A 24,925-nucleotide genomic window follows, 5' to 3' on the forward strand; every position below is an offset into this window, starting at 1 on the left:
GGTCCTTAGAGTGTTTTCTATTTCTATTGATCCTTAGAAGATCTTGTATTTCTATTGGTCCTTAGAGGATCATTTTAGCTTGTATTAGGGTTTGGGCCTTTGGCCATCTTATTAATAGCTAAGAGAATCGTGGGAGGCTCCCCACTGTTGTTGTTGTTAAAAATTTGTTTCAGCCTTGCTGCTGTTAGCTCCCTTTGTGAGTGTTCCTTGAGAGTAACTTCAAGGAGGCCTTGTGGATCTCAAAGTGAAGGAATCGGTGGACTCCGATTGACTCTTTGCATCTGTTCAGATCGGGAGGTCTTGCTCAAGATCATCTTCAAGCTGCTGTCTTGGAGGTTCTTCATATCTAGTAAGTGTTCTTTTTTAGTTTTCTATAATTAAGTTCTTCTTTTAAACCTTCCAGCCTGAACCTAAATCTGTTTAGACCCATTCCACCATCAGAATCCTTTCATCTTTCAACCACAGCCCCTTCCCATCATTCCCTACACTCGATCCAACTCTCAGCCTCTTCCCTCTTGCCAAACCCTAAAACTACCATCTCCCTCAAGCTGCCGAAATTCTAAAATTCCAGCTGAATCATTTCCACCATCAAATCCTTCTAATATTTCAACCACGGCCTTCTCATCATCTCACTTACACTCGATGGTAACCCCAGTCCCATCCCTCCATCAAATCCTAAACTCCCCCAACCTAAACAAAACCCTAAAACCCTAGATTTCCACTCAGCCATTTCCAACCACCCAAACATCACCCAACCTTGGCCGAGTGCTGTTCTCAGCCTTTGGGAAACTCGATCCAAACCTTGGATCAAACCCTTCATTAAAAGCCCTAAAATCTTCATCTTCTTCTTCCCCAAAACCTAAAATCCGGAACCCTAATTTTCTGATTTTTAATTTCTTATTCAAATCATTCCAAATCTGGTTTATTAGCCTCCCCTACACCTGCCCTGCTTTACTACATAAGAATCAACCCCAATTCCCCAATCCTAACCCTAGTCTTGACAAATTTCACCAAATCAGCCCCTCCAAACCAGTAGCCTAGTAGATCCTGTTTTACATGGCTCCTAGTAGACCCCTTGTCTATCTAGGACTACATTAATTGGTATCAAAGCCATGGCTGAGCATGGCCCGATTGTGAATCCAACACTACCACCCCCACCTGATCCTATGGCTGTTATAATGGAGATGCTCCAACATTTGAGTGAAAAGTTGACACGATTAGAAGAGCCGAGGGTTACTCCTAGAAGGGACAGCAACTGTCCTCTTGAAGAGGACAGATTTCAAGTCAATTCGGTGGTACAGAGAGAAAGACAGCTTGCACCTAATATGGACAGCAACAGTCCTCTATTAGAAGGCAGATTTCAAGTCCATTCGGTGGTACAAAGATCCCCAGGCAGAGGTCAGTACAGAGATCACAGTGAAGATAGGAACAAAGGATACAGAGACTACAGGAAACACCAAAGACCTCCAGAGACCTATGAGTTGAGAGACTTTGATGGCAGATCAGGTCCCCAGGTATTTTGTGATTGGTTGCTTGCTTTAGATGACTTTTTTGATTGGTATGATCTACCTGAGCCTAGGAAGATGAGGTTAGCCCGTACAAATTTAGTGGGGCCAGCCCTTGAGTGGTGGAAAACTACTGATAGGAATCTTCAGTATGAAGGCAAAGCTCCTATTAACTGGACAGAGGTGAAGGAAGACTTGAGTAGAAAATACTTACCACGGGCAACCAGAGTTCTACAACAAGCGGCTGTAACTTTCCAATTCTGTGTTCTTTCGTTTTTGGTTGTAAGTTTCTAATTTTCAACTTTCTACTTTTGAGAACCCTGGCCAAGCTATATAAAGGGGCCATCAGTTGTAATGTTCTACAGTTTAAATCAATTAAGTTGCAGTTTGCTTGCTTGAGATCTGAGAGAGATCATTGTTTCAACAACTGAAATAGATATGGTTGAGAGACCCAAGGCTGAGATAGCCTACCCCTCCTATCCCTATCCCCCTTTCATCTGTCTATCCATCTTCTTTTACTTTCCAATCAATTTGGTATTTGGTGTTCTGCTGCAACCTATCATCTATCCTTCTGTAGAGTGGTTCTTACTTGAACTTCTTCTACATTACCGCAACCAACAGGTTGCAATAGTGCAAATTAGCTGTTGTGCCAAGGCTTGCTGACTAATCATCGCAAATTAAGTTGCAATAGCGCAACTTAATCATCGCCTCTGTTCAATCTGTATGAGATGTAATTTCTGTTTCCCTTCTGTTTTGTTGGCAGCTCTGTTCTGATGTTCTCCGGAGCTCAAAATTTTGAAAATACTTTGTACTTTGAAACAAGGATTTAGGGGTCCTTTTGAATGTTCATTTCATTGATCTCCTTTGTTCCAGTCTTATTGTTAGTAAATATTATGAATTGGAGTTTTTCTACATATTTCTGTTACTATTCTAGGTTTTATTTTTGCATCATGTAAACCCTATCATCTGGACAATAAATCCTAATCTGCAGAGAGTGTGAGAGGGTTGAGTATATTTTGGCAGGTTTGACTCGGCTCTGTCATCTGAACATGTCTGTGACTGGGGTGAGCAGAATAGGTTTCATGTCTAACCTGGTCTACTACTGAGTTAAAGCACGAACTAAGTACCTATATGGGCATCTTTATTTATTCAAGAACAGTAGCTGAACTATCTTTTGGTTTAATCTCTAGTTACAGAATGAATGAATGCCTCCTAGAATGTGTTAGAAACCTAGTTTGATATTTTTTACTTGTTATTCCCTTGAATACTTGCGGCGGGCAAAATTAACTGGAACTTGTTGGTAGGACTTAATACTCTTTAAATTTCTTGGTAATCTGGGGCAATGGGGTTCCTGGAACAGAGGGGTGGGTAATGTGGGGTATTTAAAAACCAGGGAAGGAGAGGTGAAACTTTGTTTGTTGGGGAGAATCAGAAAAGAAGTTCAGGGTAGGCCGTAGGGGACTTTGAGTAAATATACAGTGAATATAGGGGAGTGCTAGTAATTGCCCCTAGACTTAAATAAGGAAACTAACTCATTCTCCTAATTGACAGCGACTATTGTAATAAAATAAATTTCCAATTACAATATGAACCATAAAAGTAAAAAAATACCCTTAATATCCTACTGAACCAAAATCCAAATTGGACCCTGTTCATCATGGTTTGGATTCCCAAATGGGTTCATCCTAGTCCAGAGAACTGCTCTTGCATCATTATGCGGCCATCAAAACTTTTTGAGCTCAGATGGCCTAACTTAAAATGGCCAGCTGAGTGACATCCCGTTATTAATCTGATTTCAGTGTTGGCAATGGTGACACAGTGCCTGATTTATTTATTTCTTATCTGTACTTGTACTGTATGTAAACCAAATGGGCTCCTATTAGTAATGTGTCACTGTGTGCAAGTTCTCTCTATTCTCTGCCATTTGTTTTCCTGTTGCATATGATGAATCTGTAGCTGTATATGAGAGCAACAACTTTATGAGATTGGTTACCCTCAACCATAGTTGTCACGGCGTCACGGCAATCCAAGTCGGTGGAGGGTTGTCTGATCGATATATCAACACGTCGCCCGCCATGGCGATCATGCCGACCATGGCAGAATTGTAATTAAATCCAAAGTTGAATGGCAAACTAGTAGATAAATCAAGATTTATAAGAGCAATGACAGAATTGTAATTAAATCCAAAGTTGAATGGCAAAGTTGAATGGCAAACTAGTAGATAAATCAAGATTTATAAGAGCAATGGCAGAATTGTAATTAATCTGAAGTTGTAAAGGAGTGGCAGAACTGTAATTTAATGGAGTTAAAGAGAAAACTGAATGGGCTAAACAGGATAGCAATAGAGAATATAGGCAGTTTTATATAAATAATATAAGTTGTCCTTACTTGCAATTTTAAAGACTTAATGTCTTCTTCAACCTTGCAATAACACGATAGAAAGAGAGGTAGAGAGGCGGTGAACTGAAGTAGTTCCTGCAGAGGAAACTCCTCCTTTTGAAGACGATTCTCCCTAAAATAGGAGATTTAGGGAAACAGGGAGTAGAGGTTGGGGAAGAAACAAAAAATTAAAGAAGAAGAAATCGAAGAGGGACAGAGAGACAGGACGCCATGGCGTAGGTCGATATGCATGCTTCTTCAGCACTAGGACGCCATGGCGGCGCCATGGCGACGTGTTAGAAGCCACGAAATATAATGCTTGAGTGATCATAATCGATCACACAGGCCCTGTATTTATATTAAGCTGAATAATAAAGAATCCAAGTACAAATAGGAATCTACCTCAGTCCTAATCCTATTAGGGATTCCTAGTACAACTAGGAATACCAAACTAGGACTCGGCTGAGGGAGAGACAATAAAAAAAGAGAAAAATAAAAGAGGGAATAAAGAGGGAAAATCCTAATATGACTAGGAGTACTTCCCCAATTGGGTAGGGGACAGTCCTAATAGAATGAGGACTGCTTACCCCAATCGGGTAAGTGATAAGTAGCCTATTTCAACACTCCCACTCAAGTTGGAGCAAAGATGTCGATCATGCCCAACTTGACTAGATTAGAATGAAACAATTTTCCAGATAATCCCTTGGTGAAGATATCAGCAAGTTGATCAGCAGATGTCACAAAGGGAATACAAATCAGCCCATCTTCTAACTCCTCTTTGATGAAATGCCTATCTACCTCAACATGCTTGGTACGATCATGCTGTATTGGGTTGTGTGCTATGCTGATTGCAGCCTTGTTGTCACAGTACAACATGATAGGAAGACGAATAGGAACACCAAGATCTTGTAGCAAACCTTTAAGCCAGAGTAACTCACAAATACCTTGTGCCATAGCTCGAAACTCAGCGTCAGCACTAGAACAAGCAACTACATTTTGCTTTTTGCTACGCCAAGTGACAAGATTTCCACCTACAAAGGAGCAATACCCAGAGATAGACTTACGATCCGCAGAACCAGCCCAATCGGCATCAGTGTATGCCTCAATCCGTAGGTGACCATGTGCAGACAGAAGAATTCCTTTTCCAGGAGTTGACCTCAGATAGTGCAGAATACGAAGAACAACCCCCATATGAGAAGAGTAGGGATCATGCATAAACTGACTCATAGTACTCACAGTACTCACAGCGACAGCAATGTCAGGACGAGTATGTGAGAGATAAATCAGCTTCCCTACAAGCCTTTGATACCGGCGTTTATCAACAGGCTCACCCTCTTTTTCTTTGAGACGAATAGTAGGATCTATAGGAGTATCTGAAGGGTGACAGCCTAACAATCCGGTTTCAGCCAATAAGTCTAGGATATACTTTCTTAGGGAGAGAAAGATGCCCTTAGAAGATCTGGCAACCTCAATCCCGAGAAAGTATCGTAGTTTCCCTAGATCTTTAATTTCAAATTCTTGTCCAAGGAAGGTCTTCAGCCGTCTGATCTCATCACCATCATTGCCAGTAACCACTATGTCATCCACGTAGACTATAAGAATAGTGAGTTTTTCACCAACCTGCTTTAGAAAGAGTGTGATCAGCATTACTCTGCTTATAGCCCACAGAAATCATGGCCTTGTGGAACCGGCCAAACCATGCTCGAGGTGATTGCTTCAGCCCATATAGTGCACGCTTCAATTTGCACACTTTACCTTGATTTTTTTCACAAGAAAAACCCGGTGGAATATCCATGTACACCTCCTCATCCAATTCCCCATTCAGGAAAGCATTTTTTACATCCAGCTGTTGTAAATCCCATCCAAGGTTGACTGCAAAAGATAACAACACACGAACAATATTCAGCTTTGCAACAGGTGCAAAGGTTTCCTGATAATCAATGCCGTATGTTTGAGTAAACCCCTTGGCCACTAGTCGTGCCTTATACCTATCCACGGTGTCATCCATCTTCTGTTTCACTACAAACACCCACTTACATCCAACTGTTCTCTTCCCAGGTGGAAGAACCACAAGCTCCCATGTGTTATTTTTCTTCAAGGCCTCCATTTCTTCCATCATTACTACCTTCCGCTTTCCATCTAATAGAGCTTCCTGCCAATGGTTAGGAATACAAACAGAAGAAAGAGAAGAAACAAAAGCACGAAAGGATGGAGAAAGGGAGTCATAAGATACAACATGGGATATGGGATGTTGAGTGCAAGCCCTGACACCTTTGCGAAGAGCAATAGGTAAATCAGGAGAAGGAACATTACCAGGTGGAGAGGTAGGTTCTGGATCCAGGTTCGGCAATTGGATGGGTACTGGAGCAACAGTTGATTGAACCTGCTTATGTTTCCTTGCATAGGTTTGTACACCACTGTCATCAATCCTCCTTTGAAATTCACTAATAGTTCTCTGGACAGGAGTCTGGACAAGGGTAGTTCTCTGGACAGGAGTCTGGACTAGGGTAGATTGCTCCCCCTGAATAGGAATGGTCTCCCCCTGTATAGGGACCTCTCCCCCTGACTCAGAGGGAGGACTAGGGGAGAAAGAACTAGGAGCAGGCCGATCAGGCTCATTGTAAACAGACTGAAGTGGAGGTGGAGAGTCTATAGTCAGCACATCTTCACTAACACTCTCCCCTTGAAGAGGAGGGGACACATAATAGGATACATTCTCATGAAAGACGACATCCATGCTGACGAAGGTCCTGCGGGATGGAGGGTAATAACATTTGTACCCCTTCTGAGTAGCAGAGTAACCTAAGAAAATGCAGCGGAGACTACGTGGTTTAAGTTTACCAGGGGACCGTGTATCCCTGGCATAACAGATGCATCCAAACACCCTAGTGGGGACAACAAAGGATGAAGAGCCAAGTAGGAGCTCAATGGGGGGTCGGGATTGAAGAACCCGACTAGGCAGCCTATTAATTAAATAGGCTGCAGTAAGGACAACATCCCCCCAATAAAAGGGAGGCACATTGCGAGCAAACATAAGTGCTCTAGCGACCTCCAAGAGGTGGCGATTTTTCCTCTCAGCCACACCATTTTGGGCTGGAGTGTCAACACAGCTAGTCTGGTGGAGGATCCCATAGGCAGCAAGGTAATTTTGGAACTGACCGTCCATGTACTCTGTCCCATTGTCACTCCGCAAAATGCTAAGAGTGGCACTGAACTGGGTTTTAACCATCTGGTGAAAATGTTGAAAACATGAAAAGACCTCACTCTTTGTGTGCATGAGGTAGACCCAAGTAAATCTAGAAAAACAATCAATAAATGTGACATACCACCGATGACCCGAAAGTGAAACTTTTCTACCAGGACCCCACACATCAGTATGAACAACATGAAATAAGGAAGAAGACCTATTATTAGAAATGGGATAATTTGAACGTGTCTGTTTGGCCAAGACACAAGGCTCACAAAAAAAATCTTCCTTATTACATTCTTTAACTAATGCAGGAAATAAAGTGGATAAGGTTCCTAGAGGTGGATGACCTAGTCTAGAGTGCCATTTATGTAATTCAGAAGAAAAAGATGCTGGGTGATAACGCCTAGAAGGTAATGCCTGGGTAGGAGCAGGGTCGCCATCAAGCAGGTACAATCCGCCATGCACTTTACCCGATCCAATCGTCTTCCCCGAGTCCAGTTCCTGAAAAACACAATGAGTAGGAAAAAAAGTCACTTTGCAATCTAGAGATTTGGTAATACTGCTAATGGAAAGAAGGTTAGTGGTAAACTTGGGAATATGCAGCACAGAAGACAAAGTAAGGGAAGGGGAACATCCGATGGATCCTTTCCCTAAGATAGAGGAGAGGGACCCATCAGCAATTTTAACCTTATCTTTCCCAGAAGCAGGAAAATATGAATGGAAGAGGTTAGAAGAACCTGTCATATGATCAGTGGCACCGGAGTCTATAATCCATGGAGTGGAGACAACCGATGCGCAATGACCAGCAAAGGAAATACCTTTACGGGCAAAGAAGGAACCTGTATTGGCAGCAGATGTAGTAGAGGCAGCGGAAGTGTGTAACAGACTCCGGAGAGCTTGGAGTTCTTCCTGGGAGAAACCAATATCAGTAGTGGGGCCTGGAGCTACACTTTCAGTATGATTGGCTTTGTTTTTAGGCTTAGCACGACCCCGTTTGGCCTCAAAATCAACAGGCTTCCCATGTAGTTTCCAACACTGTGCCTTAGTGTGATACGGTTTGTGGCAATGATCACACTTCACAGGCTCTTTGGCTGTAGCAGCGGTAGCAATACTCTCAGAAGAAGGAGTTGAGGTGGAGTCAGAAGCCTGTAAGGCTGATCTCTCAACTTTAGGAGCAACCATCATAGCAGCCTGTCGAGTCTCTTCATTGTGAACATATGAAAAAGTTTCCTCTAAAGAGGGGAAAGGAACCCTACCAAGGACTTGCACCCGAATAGGATCATAATCATCATTAAGGCTAGCCAAAAAATCATACACCCAAAACTGGTCCACATAGGAGTGATAGGCAGTAATGTTGGCAGTAGTAGTAGGCTGAAATCGAGCATAATGATCCAGTTGCTGCCATAAGCATTTGAGGGCAGCATAGTACTTAGTGACAGATAACTCCTTCTAAGTAGTGTTCTGAAGGGTCTTCCTGATCTCATAAATCTGTGCACCACTTCCTGATCGGCCATAGGTTCCCTTGACAGCAGTCCATATCTGAGTAGCAGTGTCAAGGAGGAGATACTGGCTAGAGAGGTCAATGTGCATAGAATTCAAAACAAAGGACATGACCATAGCATCGTTGGCAGCCCATTTAGTACGGGCAGCACCTTCCTCAGTGGGTTGTTTGGTGGTGCCAGTAAGGTGTCCAGTGAGGTTTCTACCAGCCACAGTCAAGGAGAGAGATCTGGCCCATATGAAATAATTGGTGCCATCTAGTTTAATGGTGGCAGCATAAGGGAGGAATTCTGTCCGGGACTGAGAATCCCCTCCAGAGTTGGCTGTGGTAACATCTGAATCTCCCATGGTGTATAAAACTTGGGCAGCAATGATGTAAAAAAACCAATAACTTCTGATGAGGGAATAAGAAACCCTAAATTTGAAAAAATTTAGGAATAGCTTAAAAAAGTTGCAGGTCTGAATCTGATTTAGTTTGGATTCAAAAAACTGCAATCTGAAAGTATGTAGGTGTAGATCAACAAGTTCAGGAACCAATCTCCAAGAAAAATACAGAAATCCAGCTTGAAAAAGGTAGTAGCTCGATCTCCAAGGCTTGGAGGAGACCTGCGGCAGATTCTGATCACACCCAAGTTTATATAATCTTCAGTGAGGTGGCATTGAGGGCAGCAGCTAAACCTTCATTGGATCACCTCAAAGGTGCTGCCCTGAATGAGAGAAAGAGTCCGAGAGTGGTGGAGAAGAAGAAGACCTGTAGCCGAGAGAGTTGGAGAAGAAGAAGAACCAGAAAATTTGAGGGGAGGAGCTGCTCTTCAGATCAGATCAGATCAGAGGTGGCTTTGATACCATGTTAGAAGCCACGAAATATAATGCTTGAGTGATCATAATCGATCACACAGGCCCTGTATTTATATTAAGCTGAATAATAAAAGAATCCAAGTACAAATAGGAATCTACCTCAGTCCTAATCCTATTAGGGGTTCCTAGTACAACTAGGAATACCAAACTAGGACTTGGCTGAGGGAGAAAAACAATAAAAAAAGAGAAAAATAAAAGAGGGAATAAAGAGGGAAAATCCTAATATGACTAGGAGTACTTCCCCAATCGGGTAGGGGACAGTCCTAATAGAATTAGGACTGCTTACCCCAATCGGGTAAGTGATAAGTAGCCTATTTCAACACGACGCCTTGACAACTATGCCCTCAACTGCAAGGTGACTGTATCACAGGTTGATATGATTGGTCTTCCTTGTTTCTTGTTTTATTTGCTGGCCCTCTCCTATGTTCTGTGGTTGTTGACTTAATAATTATATTGGATTAGTGCCCTCAAGTTACTCGATTTCAAAAGAAATTGTTGAGGCTAGAGAAGATCCTCTAGGCAGCACAAATGGTGACATGTCATCACCATTATCATTGTCATCATATTTTGGTTTATTTATTTTTACTGACACTTTCTATCATCTAGCCCCAGATCTATTTCTTGTTCTTGTAAACAGTTTATCTCCTTACATAATTTGAGGTTATACTTACGTATCATATTTATTTTATTTCATTCTGGTTGTGTACAGATCTATTTTTGCTTGCGAACTGGCTACTATGAGGAAGCCAGAAATGTTGCTCTATCTTCTCGTGTTTCACACCAATTTGCTCCTCAGGTACATATTGATCATTGTGTATATCTAAATCTTTGGATTAGTTTAATCAATTTTTCCCCCCTTCTGGCAGCTTTCAGAATGGATTACTGGAGGTGTGGTGTCAGCTGAGACTGCAGCTGCTGCTTCAGAAGAGTGCGAGAAAATGTTGAGAATCGGAGATCGAGCGGGTCGAGCTGGGTATGATAAGAAAAAGTTGCTACTTTATGCTATTGTTTCTGGTTCTCGCAGACACATTGACAGGTTGCTGAGAGACATGCCCATGCTTTTCCATACAATAGAAGATTTTTTATGGTTCAAATTGTCAGCTGTACGAGACTGTCCTGGTGCAGCTTCTTCTATTGTCCTGACTGAGGTTTTTGTACCTTACACTTTGGAAGATCTGCAGCTATACCTAAATAAATTTGAGGCATCACATTACACGAAGAATGGAAAGGACCCTTTGGTGTACCCATATGTATTGCTTTTGAGCATCCAATTTCTACCAGCAATCCTATACTTATCCAAGGATACAGGAGATGAAGGATTCAATATTGATGCTGTCCATATTTCTACTGTGCTAGCAGACTATGGAGTCCTTTCTGAAAGTGTTGGGCCTGGCCAGAAGCTGGGTGTAATGGATGCTTTTGCAGAAGTAGCTAGCATTATTAGGCAGTATGGATCCGCATACTTGCGTCTGGGTAATATTTCAACAGCATTGGAATATTATGCGCAAGCAGCTGCAGCAGTGGGTGGTGGACAGTTATCATGGATTGGTCGAGGCAACGTTGATCAGCAAAGGCAAAGAAATTTGATGCTAAAACGACTCCTTACCGAACTGTTGTTACGTGATGGTGGGATCTACCTTTTACTCGGTTCAAGAGGTTTTGGGGAAGAAGGTGAACTGAGAAGATTCTTGACCGATAGGAAAGCACAACAGCAATTTCTGCTTGAAGCTGCGCGTCAGTGTCAGGAAGCTGGGCTTCATGACAAAGTAATCCTTTTTTGTCCTCATCTTTGCGTAAATTTGGTTTTGAAATTTCCTTTTCTATTTCTTTTTAAAGATCTATTAATTGGAAGGATCAAAGATTTGATTTCTCTAGAGGGTGAGCCTTGGTGCGACGGTAATATTGCTCCATTGCGACCTAGTGGTTGTGGGTTTGAGTCAAGAAACAGCCTCTGCAAAGCGGGGGTAAAGCTGTGTACATTATGACCCTCCCTAGACCAGTAGTGGCGGGAGCCTCGTGCATTGGGTGCGCCCTTTTTGTTAAAGATTTGATTTACAAAAGATCCTCTAATTGAGAGTTTTTCGTCTTACTAACTTCAGCTATATCTTTGGGTGGAGAGTTTTTTAGTGTTCCTAATGTAGCTGATTCTTGGTTTCACGTAGAATCCTAACATAATGATTAATCTCGTCTTATGAACTAGGCAGGAGTATGAGAGCGTGATAGTTTACTATACATTTGCCAATAATCAGGCATCAACATAAAAATGAAACTACCACAAATAAGACATGTTAAAGAATTGCTTACTTGTAGGCTTAACATCCACCTTGATGGAAGGGTGTGCCTAGGGATTCTTATAGCAGTTGAGAAAGTACTGGTGTCACTGAATTGGCATATTTAAATCTGACATCGGTGTGGAGTCTGGTTCAAAACTCCTTAAGAAAGAAAAAAGGGTTGTGTGGATATCATAGTATATCTAAAATGTGTTGGAGAAATTATTAAACATAGACAATGAGTAACAAGGTACATTACTTCTGTCCTATTATAAGCACTACATGAAACAATGAGGTACTTCAAAAGAGGCCAGGATGAAATGAGAAAAATATTCTTTGTGATGAGACTTTGTATAGGAGTGATGGAAATTTCCTGGACTCTTTGTCATGGGCTCAGTCAGTGGTGTTTTGCATTTGTAATGATCCCATGCATGTAAGTTTTTCTTCCTTTTTTTTGGGAGGGGAATGCTAAAGTTCACCAAGGTAGGCGAACTTTGTGGCAAGAAATGGTGAAAATGGTGGGTCCATGTTGTAGAGCATTATGTACCCATCTCACTGGTAAATTTTCAGCTCAATACTAGTATATACATAGGTCAAATCATCGTTCAAAGTTTTGAAAATTACAAGTATGCCATAAACCTCTAATACATAATAATGAAGGTTGGTGGTATGTTTGTAATTTTTCATTACTTTGGCGACACTTTCAAGCTATATAGAATGTTCATTTTTTGTTGAAAATTTGACCAATGAGAAGGGTGAAGAGCCATAAATGTCAATCAATTGCTTGCCAAGTGTGGCAAGCTGTGAACTTGCTGAGTTCACCAATCCTTCTCAACATTATCAGCCCCCATTTTATTTTAACAAGTAAGCTTTTCAAATTTCTTTCAGTCAGCTTGAGGACCTTTTGACTGATTCGATAGCCAGCATGTATGTATCTTTCGTTGAAAGGCTTGAGCACAAGATTTGTGTTCTTCAGCTTGTGGAGTGTTCTACCTGAGTATATGTTTCCTTTATCACTTAATATGATTATTTAAAAAAAGTATTTGTATCCTTCTTGCATTGTTTATTATGTTCTAATGGAATGGCCGAACGTCTCTGTAACTGACCTGAAAATATGGTTTTATCTTCTGAGTATCAGGTTTATCGTTATCTCCCCTCTTACTAGTCTTAAGAAACATCAGTGTCTAAAGAAGGAATTTTGGACTTTATTTTTACAGTCATTTGAATATCCTAATTTTTCACTAAGTGATAATTACCTATGGATAGAGTTCTGAGTTGAATAGAAGGGTTGATGTTCTTCAACATTTTAGCTCAGCTGCTGTACCAGTCATAAGTTTACTTGTCCATGTTTTAGAATATCATATTATTTACCTATCAACTTGTTTCTTTGTCATCCTGAAACTGAAATCTTTTCTTATTTCTATTGTTGAATCTACCTATTCTGGTTTTCTTGGTGTTGTGACTAGTTGCTTCATTTCTCACTTGGAAACCTTTTAGTCAATAGAAATTCAAAAGAGAGTTGGGGCATTTTCACTGGCATTGGAGACGGTTAATAAGTGCCTTTCAGAAGCAATCTGTGCTCTATCACGTGGTAGACTGGATGGTGACAGCCGAACTGCTGGTCTCATTCACTCTGGCAATGAGATACTGGAAATGTACAAGTATTCTTCAGAAATCAGGTCATATTCACATCTACATCTCTCTCTCTCTCTCATATATATATATATATATATATATATATATATATAGGGAGAATGTTCTCTCTGCCGGGGGTGCAGGCTGTGCCCAGACACATGGGGGTGGGTGCAATGACCACCCTACCTCCTGAGTGACACGCCCATATGTCTGGGAGCAACCTGTACTGCGGCACAGAGAACATGAGCCCATATATATATATATATATTTTTTTTTTTCTTGTATTCCCTGAATCTGTTTTAGCTGGTGTTTGGCCAATATTTTGCTTAGGCTTGCATTTTGGTTGATGGATCTAAGTGCTTCATAAAAAATGTTGTCGAAGTCTGGTTAAAAAATTTTGGGGAAATTTCTAGAGTAGCTGATTGCTTTTATGGCAGATATTTAAATTAGATAATTCTTTGGGTTAATTTCACGGACACCCCCTGTAAGTATACAATATATCACGGACACCCCAAACATTGTCAAAATATCAATCTTCCCCCTGATGTTAAGCACAGTTAGCACCCAAAGTTGAAATGTCCATTTTAACCCCATTAGTTATTTTAAAAAACAAGATGAAATGTCCAGTTTTAACCCAAAGTTGAAATGTCCATTTTAACCAAAAAATATCAACCTTCCCCCTTCCCTATTCTTACCTTTGGACCATCCAACGGTCCAAATTGAAGTCCATCAATCTACCCCCTCCCTCAAACCCTAACTCAGTCGGCATTTTCAATCTCATACCTCCCTCTCTCACTGCTGGCTGCCCCTCACCACTCCTCTCATCTCACTCATCTCTCACTGCCTGAACCTGATTCAGCCTGGTGTATTTCATACACTTTTGGCATTGCAGCTTTCTTGGAAAATCCACTGGAAAGGTTTGATACAAACAGAGAAGGATGAACTCTGGTTGAGGGTGATGGTGTTGGTGTGTTTCAATTCGACAGAGAAGGATGAACTCTGGTGGATATTTGTTCTGCAGGGGTTGGAGCAGCTTGAGTTCATCCCAAATTAATCCAGTTACCAGCATCAATGTTAAAGAAGAACCACCTGGAGAACTTAATTCTTCACCTTTTCAGAGGAAAAATAAATTTGATCCCAAATCTTCCAAGATATATATAATTTGTAGAATGAAAATCGAATTCCAAGGATAACAGCTGCTTTCTATTGAATTTGTTCCCTTCTCATTCACTAAATTTTGTACACAAAGAAACTACAGCTCAATTGCAGAGAGAGAAAGAAACCACCGAATTCAAAACTCTTTTGGTGGGCATAAACAAGGATACATTCAACATGTTACAGAGAGCTTCATATCTCATAGCTCCTTTAAAATAAAAAAACAAAAATAGACAAAAGAAAACTAAAAGAATCTTTACATGTTCACTCCAAAAATCCCTTCTCTCACAATCACCAACTCACAAAGCAGCTTCTGGTAAATGTGGTGCAAAAACGACCTGCAATTTCCTTCTAGTCTTCACAACACCTGTACCCCCAACCCCTCCATTCCCCAACCTTGAGTCTTCACCAACAATCTCATCATTCCTCGACAAGAACAACCTTAAATCTACACAGTTCACCCAGGCCAACCCCAAAGCAGGGCAAACCCACCTTCCAGATGAATACAAGCACCTCATATTTCCAACTCTCAGACCATGAACAGCATCAGATGCCACAAAATCAACAATAGATGGGGGTGAGATGAGCGGAAGGAGAGGAGATTTGTTCGAGGCAGTGAAGGGGGAAGAGGAATTCAAAGTGGATGTAGAGAGAGGAGGCTCTGCTGAGAGGAGAGGAGAGGAGGCTCTTTAGGGAGATCCTCTTCTGTACTAGCAAGTGCAATGAGTTTGTGTTTGTGTCAAACCTTTCCAGTGGATTTTCCAAGAAAGCTGCAATGCCAAGACCAACACCATCACCCTCTCCCTCTCGGATTTTTATGCTCTTAAGTTCGCATCGAACACTCCGGCAGGCAGTGAGAGATGAGAGGAGCGGTGAGGGGCTGCCGGCAGTGAGAGAGGGTTTGGTGAGAGAGGGAGGCGTGAGGTTGAAAATGCCGATCGAGTTAGGGTTTGGGCGATGGAGGAGACCGTGAGGCAGATAAAAAGTTAAGGGTATTATTGGGAGTTCACCCTGTTGGAAGGGTAATTTCGCCATTATAAAAAAGTTAACAGGGACTTAACTGCACAGACCTAACAGAGTGGACTAAATTGAAATAAAATCATAAAGTAAGGGGTGTCTGATATTTTTGACAAAGTTTGGGGTGTCAGTGATATATTGTATACTTACAGGGGGTGTCCGTGAAATTTGCCCTAATTCTTTTAATTTTCAGTTTTGCCCCTTTCATGATCTGTACAGTTCATAAATTATCCTTCCACTGAAAATGCAATTTCCTGTCCTCTTTTCGTTGGGGGTGCGTATGCATGCATAAACAATGTCTATTCTAGCATAAAGGTTACCTACATGTCATGTGCAGCCTTCAAGAAAGGGAGCATGTTTTGGAACAACAAACAGTGTTAAGACAGCTTGAGGCAATCTTGTTTATCCATAAGCTAGCAAGGGAAGGCAATCACTTGAATTCTCTTAAAGAGGTTACGAAGCTCTCCTTCCTCCCGTTAGATCCGCGAGCACCAGATGTCACAGTTGATGTGTTCCAGAAATTATCTCCTCATATCCAGACTTGTGTGCCAGATCTCCTAAAGGTTGCTCTTAGTTGTTTGGACAATGTGACAGATACTGATGGATCACTTCGCACCTTGCGGACTAAGGTATGAATACATTCCAATGAACAGATCAATATACTTCCTGATTTTATTCTCCAAGCTTGGTATGCTTTCTAAAACAACTATTAGCTGCTCTGTAATTACTTTGTACTTAATATTTAGAGGTTTGTGGATGTTCAATATTCTCATGCCATATGGGTGGAGTGTTGAAGCCTACTGTGGTCCAATGACTTAGAGCTTTGGAATAAGGACCAGACTAAAAACTGCCTATCCAATCCGGATCAGCTGGTCCCACCAGATTCTGGCTGATTACCCCCCCCCCCCTTTTTTTTTTTGGGGGGGGGGGGGGAGGAGGTGAAACAGGTGTAGCCTTTCCTGTCAACCAAGTTTATTGGTATTGTATTACATATCAATGGATTGGTAATCCTTTGATATAAATATAGATTGTGCAATATGGTGGGTCCAATCCCAATTTTTAAATCCTTCCTGTTGTGAGGCTGACAATCAGAAGTCAACTACCATGTGGCAGACTGGTGGGTAGGTAGTATTCACTGTGTGGACTGCTGAGATGTCTGTAGAACCTAATGATCTGGAGACAGCTGAAAGTGATTCTTTGTTTCACTGTAAAACTGGGGGCTTTTGACTACTAAGTATTTTCTTAATCTAAAATTTGTACCTGAACTCATGGTAACCTTTGGGTGAGTGATCCCTTTCTGCATGAGCCATGCCTACTCTCATTGCTTCCCTGAGGTTGGTCTTCTGCTCAAGGGCTAGGCTTAAACTTTGGGGGAAATGGATTAGTGTTGCATCTAGTGCTTTTTCCTCACCTTTTCTCGCCATCGTTTTTAACAGCTGAATCTTGGCCCTCTGCAGATAGCAAATTTTGTGGCAAACAATTTGACACGGAACTGGCCTTGTGATTTGTATGAAAAGGTTGCCCAGAGCCTGTGAAGCTGGCTTCTGGATTTGTATGAAATGGTTGCTCAGACCCTCTGAAGCAAGTTTATGTTGGCAGGTGGAGGTACTCCACCAATCTATTGTGCAGCCTAATGTTGAGCTATCAAATCAAATATAACCATTGTTATTCATGTAAAGATGCTGTAAAAAATAGTCATGTAAAGGTTGCTTGTCAGCCCATGGACTCTTTGTTGGTAACAAAAAATTTACTTCTGTTGCATTCCCCCTCTCTAACTCTGATATAATAGCAGATGGCTGCCAGGTGATTGAAGATATGCGTGTTCTAAATTTATTATGGAAGGAGATTGAGATCAGCTTTCACTGACAGTTTTAATTCATGCTATTGGATCCGGAATCGGTCATGGGTGATACTGATACGATACCAACATATATCGGACAGTATTGATCCGAATCCGATGCCAATTTATATATATATAAAAAAAAACAGCACTTTTTTGCCCAATACTAACGATACATATTATGTATCAGTCATGGCTGATACGATTGATCCGATACCAATACCTAAAACTATGCTCACTGATCAGATCAAAACTTTAGATCAGCAGCAGTGTCTGGTCCTTTCTTTACCTGGGTTTAACTGTATTAGGTCTTCTAACTGGAGGCTGAGAATTTCATCCATGGCATGATAATTTGTCTAGAGCTCGTACCTGGTAACATGACGTATATGAATTTTCTCTGTGACATTAATAAGAAGCAAGGGAAACTTTTGGAGGAAATTGCTTTCCTAAACCAACATATGCCTATTTTCATATGTTTTAATATCAGTCAGGAGTTTAAATTAAAAAAACGTTCATGGATTTGGAACAGTATAACTCATATCCTACCTTAGGGGTGTCAAATGGTTGACTCGGTTTTGGTCGGGCTGAATCGGTTTCGGTCTCGGAATGGTAAGACCAAAACCAAACCATTAAGAAACTTCGGTTTGTAGTCGGTTTCTGTTTTGGTCTAGTGTGGTTTTGGGTTATTTTGGTTTTTTAATATCAAGTTAATACCGGTTTAGTTTGGTTTGTTTTCGGATTTGAACCACAATGAAATCTTACGCATTCAAAATTTGTAGTGAGGAAAGATTTTGATAAAAACACTTTAGTTCACATTCCCTAAGTCAAAAAATATATACAACCAAAAATAGGAAAATTTATTTGATTTGTTTAGGTAGTAATCTGAACAAAGAATAATAAATTATAAGGGGAAGGATGGAAGATAACTAATATTCAATTTAATGAATAAATAGAGTTTGTAGCGAAATCATTGTTATAAATCATATAATTATTTATTATTAATTGTAATAGGAAGATAATTAAAATTGAAATAAATGAATAATCACTGAGAAGATAACTAATATTGAAATCACAAAATGAATCTTACTATCAAATCATTTATTTGTCAATCCAACTAACTTTGTATAGTGAACAAGGAGATCAATAGAAGAAACATTGATACAAATCAATTTCTCTATTCATAACCTCATACTCATTGATTTGTAACAATTCCCCCTTACAACAAGAAATTTGCTCACTAATATTGAAATCAATGGATAATCAATCACCTAAAATCATATCTATGACTGAGCAATCTTTCCGGCCATATAAAGAGTTGCTTCAGTTAAGGGCTTCCGTTAAGCACACCATGAGTTAAGGGTTCCAATTTTCCTCCTCAAAACAGGGGCATTCTAATTCAAAAATAATAATAAACACCGCAATTTCTTTGCAGATATTATTAATACATTTATTCAGATACTGTTGCTTAGGCACACTTCACATATGCCAGCCCAAATGCATCACCAACAAGTTAATGGTAAAAGTTGACAGATATCCATAAGACATGATACCTGGTTCACAATTTGAGACATCATGTTCATGCAACTTTGAGGGGTCTCCTCCATTGGCAACTCTATCTCTTAATTCTCTGAGACATGTCTGTTCAGAATCATATCACTGAATATAAGTCACAAACTTATAACAAATTATTTGGAAAAGAGTAAAAAGAAACGAAAGGACATGGGCACAAATAAAGCAATGAATCTAAATCACGTTAGAGAAGATCTTTACAAAGTAGTACAAAAATCTCAATTTAGTCAACATATCACTGAAATAGTTATATAACGTTCTTACAAACCCCAAATGTGCTTTTGGTATAATTCATTCTAGTATGAATATGCCAGAATAACAAACCAAGCTGAGGATGTAGTACCCTGACACGTCTAGTGGCACCAACATTTTCCACCTTGTGTATTGACTGCTCAAAGGAGTAGAGGGAATTAAATGATTGTGCCACCGACCATATAACCCAATGATCCCAAGATCCCAAACCTACATAATCCCAATTGCAGATCGTTAAAAAACAAGAGTTATAAACAAAATAATTAAAATCAACAGTCATTACCAATCGCCCATGCAGTGATAATTGCCAAAACACTATCTTTCATTATCATTATTACCCAAACACTAAAAAACATTTTCAGAAAGGAAAACCAAAACTGCAGAGATTTAATTGATAGAAGAATCAGAGAGCCTACGCAGAGAACAAAATCAATCTAAAAAATCTATAAAATTCAAAACCAAAGCTACAGTCAGAGTATTTATGCAAACCAGAACCCTTTGAAAACCCAGAATTGGTTCAAATGAATAGTGAATACCAATCTACAGGCAGTGATTGAAGTTTCCACAGCCCCCATCTTTCCAAGTCAGCCGATAACATAAAATTACCAAAAACAAAGAAACCCAAATACAAAGATACCGTCTGAGAGGGACAATACTTCTGGACACATCGTTGGACGTGGAAGCTACATACCCTCCCATACACTTTTCATCGAACACCTCAGACTCATACTGTTGCAAATTCAGCTCCAGCGGCAGATTATGCCGTCAAGGATGGTTAGATGATAGGGACAGCGACAGGCCTTGCCCAGTGGAAACAGAATCATGGGCATGAGCTAACGATAAGGGCGTAGGCTTGAAGGGGACCACTTCACCACCAATAAAGGAATGATCAAGATCTCTGAGATTCTGAGCCGTGTAAAGAAAAGGGCTGCAGGCAAGGGAAGAGTGTGGATCCAAGAAAGGCTGATGAGATGAAGAAGACGAAGAAGAAGCATTTATGAACCCTCCAACGTAACCCATTAAATTTCCTCCTTCCGCCTTAACAGTACAAACTGGGTTTTGCTTGGCTGTCCAGGTTAGAGACAGAGAAACGCTCTGACACCAGGGCGTCTGTCCAGCGTGAGAGGGTGAAAAGGAAAGCGATAGAGAGAGAGAGAGAGAACCATACCTGAATTGACTGGTAACGAAGCAGCAGTAGCTCCCTTGGAACAAAAGAAGAAGGTATGGAGGCGGTGGACGAAGCGATGCTTGGAGATACCTTGATACCTACACACGATGATCACGAAAAAGAATTAGACAGAATATTGAATTAAAAAAATAATAATAGTAAGGGATTCTAGTGGAGAAATCAGCCTCATGAGATTCAAAATGGGAAAAAATATACTCCTCTCAAAGGTACTGCGTGACACATTTGATAGCTGTGTTTTTGCGCACCATGTTCGTGAGACCAACAGCTAACAGCTGCGCAGATTTGTTGGTTAGTTTTGTACACACCACACAGGATTAGGAGATATCTCTTTGTATTGACTCTTTTCCCATGGCATTTTTTCTTCTATTGCATAATGATGCTAGGAAGAAAAAATATCTAATAATGTAATTCTTCACTAGTAATTTATAATATATATGTTCTTTTCTAACCGAAAAAATAGGAAAAAATATACTCTTCTCAAAGGGATTTTTTTTCATAAATTTGGAAGATTTTTAGCTATAATTAAGACAGAGAAGAGTGAGAAAAGAGATAAAGATTTGGGAAGAGAAGTGAGATGTCTAGGAGAGACGTGGAACGGGAGGAGCAAATCTAGAGTTTTCTAATATTAAATTATTAATATTAATATTATAAATTTGAGGGTAAGGGAACCATTAATTTGTGAAAAATAAAAAATAAAAAACAGCAAGAAAAAGAGATAGAGAGAGAATAATATCTACCTTATTTAATTAAGGGTTTTTTTTTAATTGCATTAATTTTATGAGAGAGAATTGGAGAGATTTTCTCTCCATAATTGTTAACCGATCTATTTTTGTTAAATCTAATTTTGTGGAGAGATTTGCTTTAAATAATAATAAATATTATTAGGATTATTATTAGCGTAATAAGGGCCGGTTATTTTTTCAAATGTAACAAAAAGGTGAAAAGACTGGTAAGTGATAAAGAATAAAACATTTAAGTATCAATTAGATAGGACAATTTGGACATTTCATTTTCTTTATTAAAAGCTAATACTTATATTGTAAAATGACATATTAAATGGCATTTCTGTCATTTCATAACATACACTAGATGATTGACACGTGTCATACCTCCATCCAACGGTCATTTTTTAAGTGAAAAGTTTTTTCCCGCTCTCTCCCCTCTTTCCCGCACTTCTCTGTCTCTCTCTACTCCCACTCTCAATCTAAATCCGATTAAATATTCTCAATCTCAATCTCAATCTCGTGTCATTCTTATCTCATATAAATTGAAGCCAAAGTGAGAAAAAAATCATGGTTCAAAGTACCGTATTGGTTTTGCACTTTGCTGATACAATATTCCGATATCGTATTAGTGACACGGTATGGACATGAGGTAAATCTATCAAAAAATCTATTTTTAAAGGAAGATCAAGGGCAAATTTGTCCAATATGGCCGATCCTTGTACATACCGATCAAATACCATATTAGTTTCCAAGTTAACCAATACCGAACCGAATTGTTTGATAAATGAACCAGTTATGGTTTCAACATTGAGTCCGTTAATTAAACGGTTTAAATCGAATCAGACCGCTTAACACTCTTGTACATATATAAATGTGCCAAAATCAAACGAAAACTGTTTAAACCGAAACCACGAAACTGTTTAATAAATGGTTCTTTAATAAATGGTTCGATTATTGTTTCAACATTCAGATCGTTTAACTAAACAATTTAAATCGAACCAGACGACCGTTTAACACTCTTAGATGTACTTAAATATGTCGAAATCAAACAAAAACCGTTAACTAAAACCAAACCGAACCATTAAAAATGAAACAGTGAAAACATTTAATAAACGGTTCGATTATGATTTCAAAATTGAGACCATTTAATTAAACGATTTAAATCGAACCGGACCATTTAACACTCTTAGATGTACATAAATGTGTCGAAATCAACCAAAAACTGTTTACCGGAACCAAACCGAACCATTAAAAATGAAACAGTGAAAACATTTAATAAACTGTTCGATTATGATTTCAAAATTGAGACCATTTAATTAAACGATTTAAATCGAACCGGACCATTTAACACTCTTAGATGTACATAATGTGTCGAAATCAAACAAAAACCGTTTACCGAAACCAAACCGAACCATTAAAATCAAAATGGTGAAAACATTTAATAAACGATTCGATTATGGTTTCAAAATTGAAACCATTTAATTAAACGATTTAAATCGAACCGGACCGTTTAACACTCTTAGATGTACATAATGTGTCAAAATCAAACAAAAACCGTTTACTGAAACCAAATCGAACCATTAAAATCGAAACAGTGAAAACATTTAATAAATGGTTCGATTATTGTTTCACCATTGAGACCATTTAATTAAATGGTTTAAACTGAACCGGACCGTTTAACACTCTTAGATGTACATAAATGTGTCGAAATCAAATAAAAACCGTTTACCGAAACCAAACCGAACCATTAAAATCGAAGCCGTGAAAATATTTAATAAATGGTTCAATTATGGGTTCAAAATTGAGACCGTTTAATTAAACGATTTAAATCGAACCGAATTGTTTAACACTCTTAGATGTACATAAATGTGTCAAAATCAAACAAAAACCGTTTAACAAAACCAAATCGAACCATTAAAAATGAAACCGTGAAAACATATATACATCATACCCAGGAATAGGGTTTACTTGAAAGAAAACACAGCTGAAAATCCTATAGACCTATACCCTATACCCTATACCCTTGTAACCCTAGAGTATAAGGGTTATCGATCTGAAAATTCGACCTTGATGGGTCCATTTGATTAGAGTGTAGGGTTTTACCACGTGCCATGGGCGTTGATGTGCCAACTAGGAGTTGGGGTAGCAGAAGGGTGGGTTGGGGTTATAGGGTAGGGTAGGGCAGGGTTGCAGGGGATGAGATGGTAGTGGTTCGGGTCAAGGTTGGCAGAAATGGAGGTGAAGGTGGGGTTACGGGTGGGAATGGGGTTGAGAGGGGCAAGCTTGAAAAATATATTTATTTTGGAGTATAACTAACCTACTAAGACACTCTAGGCATCACTTTTCAAACATGAGGTAACCAAAATGTCATTTTCTCAAACTTAAGGTATCTGAGGTGTAATTTAGAATTTTTATCACCTCAAGTGCACCAAAAAGATATTTCTAACGGTGCACCTTAAAGTGATTTTGTTTAAAACACTTCTCCAAATACATGTGCACCGTTAGATGTACCTTTTTGGTGCACTTGAAGGTGTACTGTACTTGAAAGGATAATGGTCTTGTAATTTACCTATAACTAATAAGAATTGATTAGGAGGAACCAATTCTCTCTCTCTCTCTCTCTCTCTCTCTCACAAATGGCTTATTAATGGGCATTTGGAGCGGAAATGACATTGAGATAACATGTGAATACCTGGCTCATGTATGCAGGTGAATACCTGACATTGAGATAACATGTGAATACCTGGCTCTCTAATAGGATCTCACAAATCATAGTCCTAAATAAAACCGTCTGCTCTTTTTCCCACTTAAAAAGAAAAGGAAAGGAAAGCAAAGGAAATATATTCCATCTATCATTTTTTTGTAAATTACCCATTAATTAAACTAAAGGTGCGTCTGTTTACAAACAGACTTTGTAACCATACATTATTTTTAGCCTTTACAAACAGACTTTGTAACCATACAAACAGTATGCCGGAAATGGGCTCCGCCTCTACACTTTTTCATTCAAAGATTGCATTTATTTATTTATTTTTCTCAGAAACTCTCTAAAGGGGCGTGAATTTTGGATGAGCAGAGGGTAGAGGCTGGGGTTTTCTAAAAAAGGGATTGCTGCTGCTGCAACTTCCGATAATACTCATTTGCACACTAAGAGAGAGAGAGAGAGAGATGCTCCTATCTAATTTTCTTTTAACCAATCCTCATGCTCATGGGCACTACGGCAACCATCGAAAATAACATCCAATACCAAAAGTCATCCACGGATAGAGAAAATAAAGAAGAGTCTTAAGGGCTGAAGTTATGGTTGCCAAATGCTCTGTTTTTGGTCTCCACATGCTCTGTTTTCGATACTCTATCAGACCTTAAATCATAACTGAAACCTGCTACTTGCAACCATACTCCAAACTCAAAAGCCTTAAGAGTGCTCTCAGCCATAGCTTCTAATCAGAGACATGTCACAATAAGTGCAAAGTCTAATCAGTGTCCTACTTTGTTTTGTCAGCGATCCTTCTCCTGTTGTTGCGAATTTTCAGTTAGAGATCCATTACTTGTTCAATTGCCGGTGGTGGCGGAGGAGGAAGAGAGCAATTCTGAAACAAGGAAATGAAGAGAGAGCATGACTATGAAATTACAAAAAGCACCTTATGTAAAAGCGGGTATAAGAGATATAGTTAAGGGTAAGAAAGAGAGGTTACAAAAGTGTATTGTAACCGGGTTGGTTACAAACAGCTTTACCCTTAAACAAAATCCACTTCGCTGTTAAGTGTTTAGTTGATATCTTCTCCTAAAAGAGGCAAAGCCATTTGATTAATTTTTTTGCTTTGCAGCATCTCAAATGACA

At 39.6% G+C, this 24,925-nt stretch overlaps 1 protein-coding gene across 1 annotated transcript in view; it reads left to right on the plus strand.

Annotated features, from left to right (window-relative positions):
* The window catches only part of LOC122641937 (nuclear pore complex protein NUP93A-like), a 47,732-nt gene extending 30,688 nt beyond the window's left edge, over window positions 1–17,044 (plus strand). Inside the window, exons 11-15 of the mRNA XM_043835277.1 lie at window positions 10,142–10,228; window positions 10,299–11,198; window positions 13,200–13,381; window positions 15,847–16,138; window positions 16,967–17,044. Of these exons, the coding sequence (XP_043691212.1) occupies window positions 10,142–10,228; window positions 10,299–11,198; window positions 13,200–13,381; window positions 15,847–16,138; window positions 16,967–17,044 (1,539 nt within the window). The remainder of the gene's footprint in view (window positions 1–10,141; window positions 10,229–10,298; window positions 11,199–13,199; window positions 13,382–15,846; window positions 16,139–16,966) is intronic.
* The last annotated feature ends 7,881 nt before the right edge of the window (window positions 17,045–24,925 follow it).

This window comes from Telopea speciosissima, chromosome 10 (genome assembly GCF_018873765.1).
Source record: "Telopea speciosissima isolate NSW1024214 ecotype Mountain lineage chromosome 10, Tspe_v1, whole genome shotgun sequence".
NCBI lineage: Eukaryota > Viridiplantae > Streptophyta > Magnoliopsida > Proteales > Proteaceae > Telopea > Telopea speciosissima.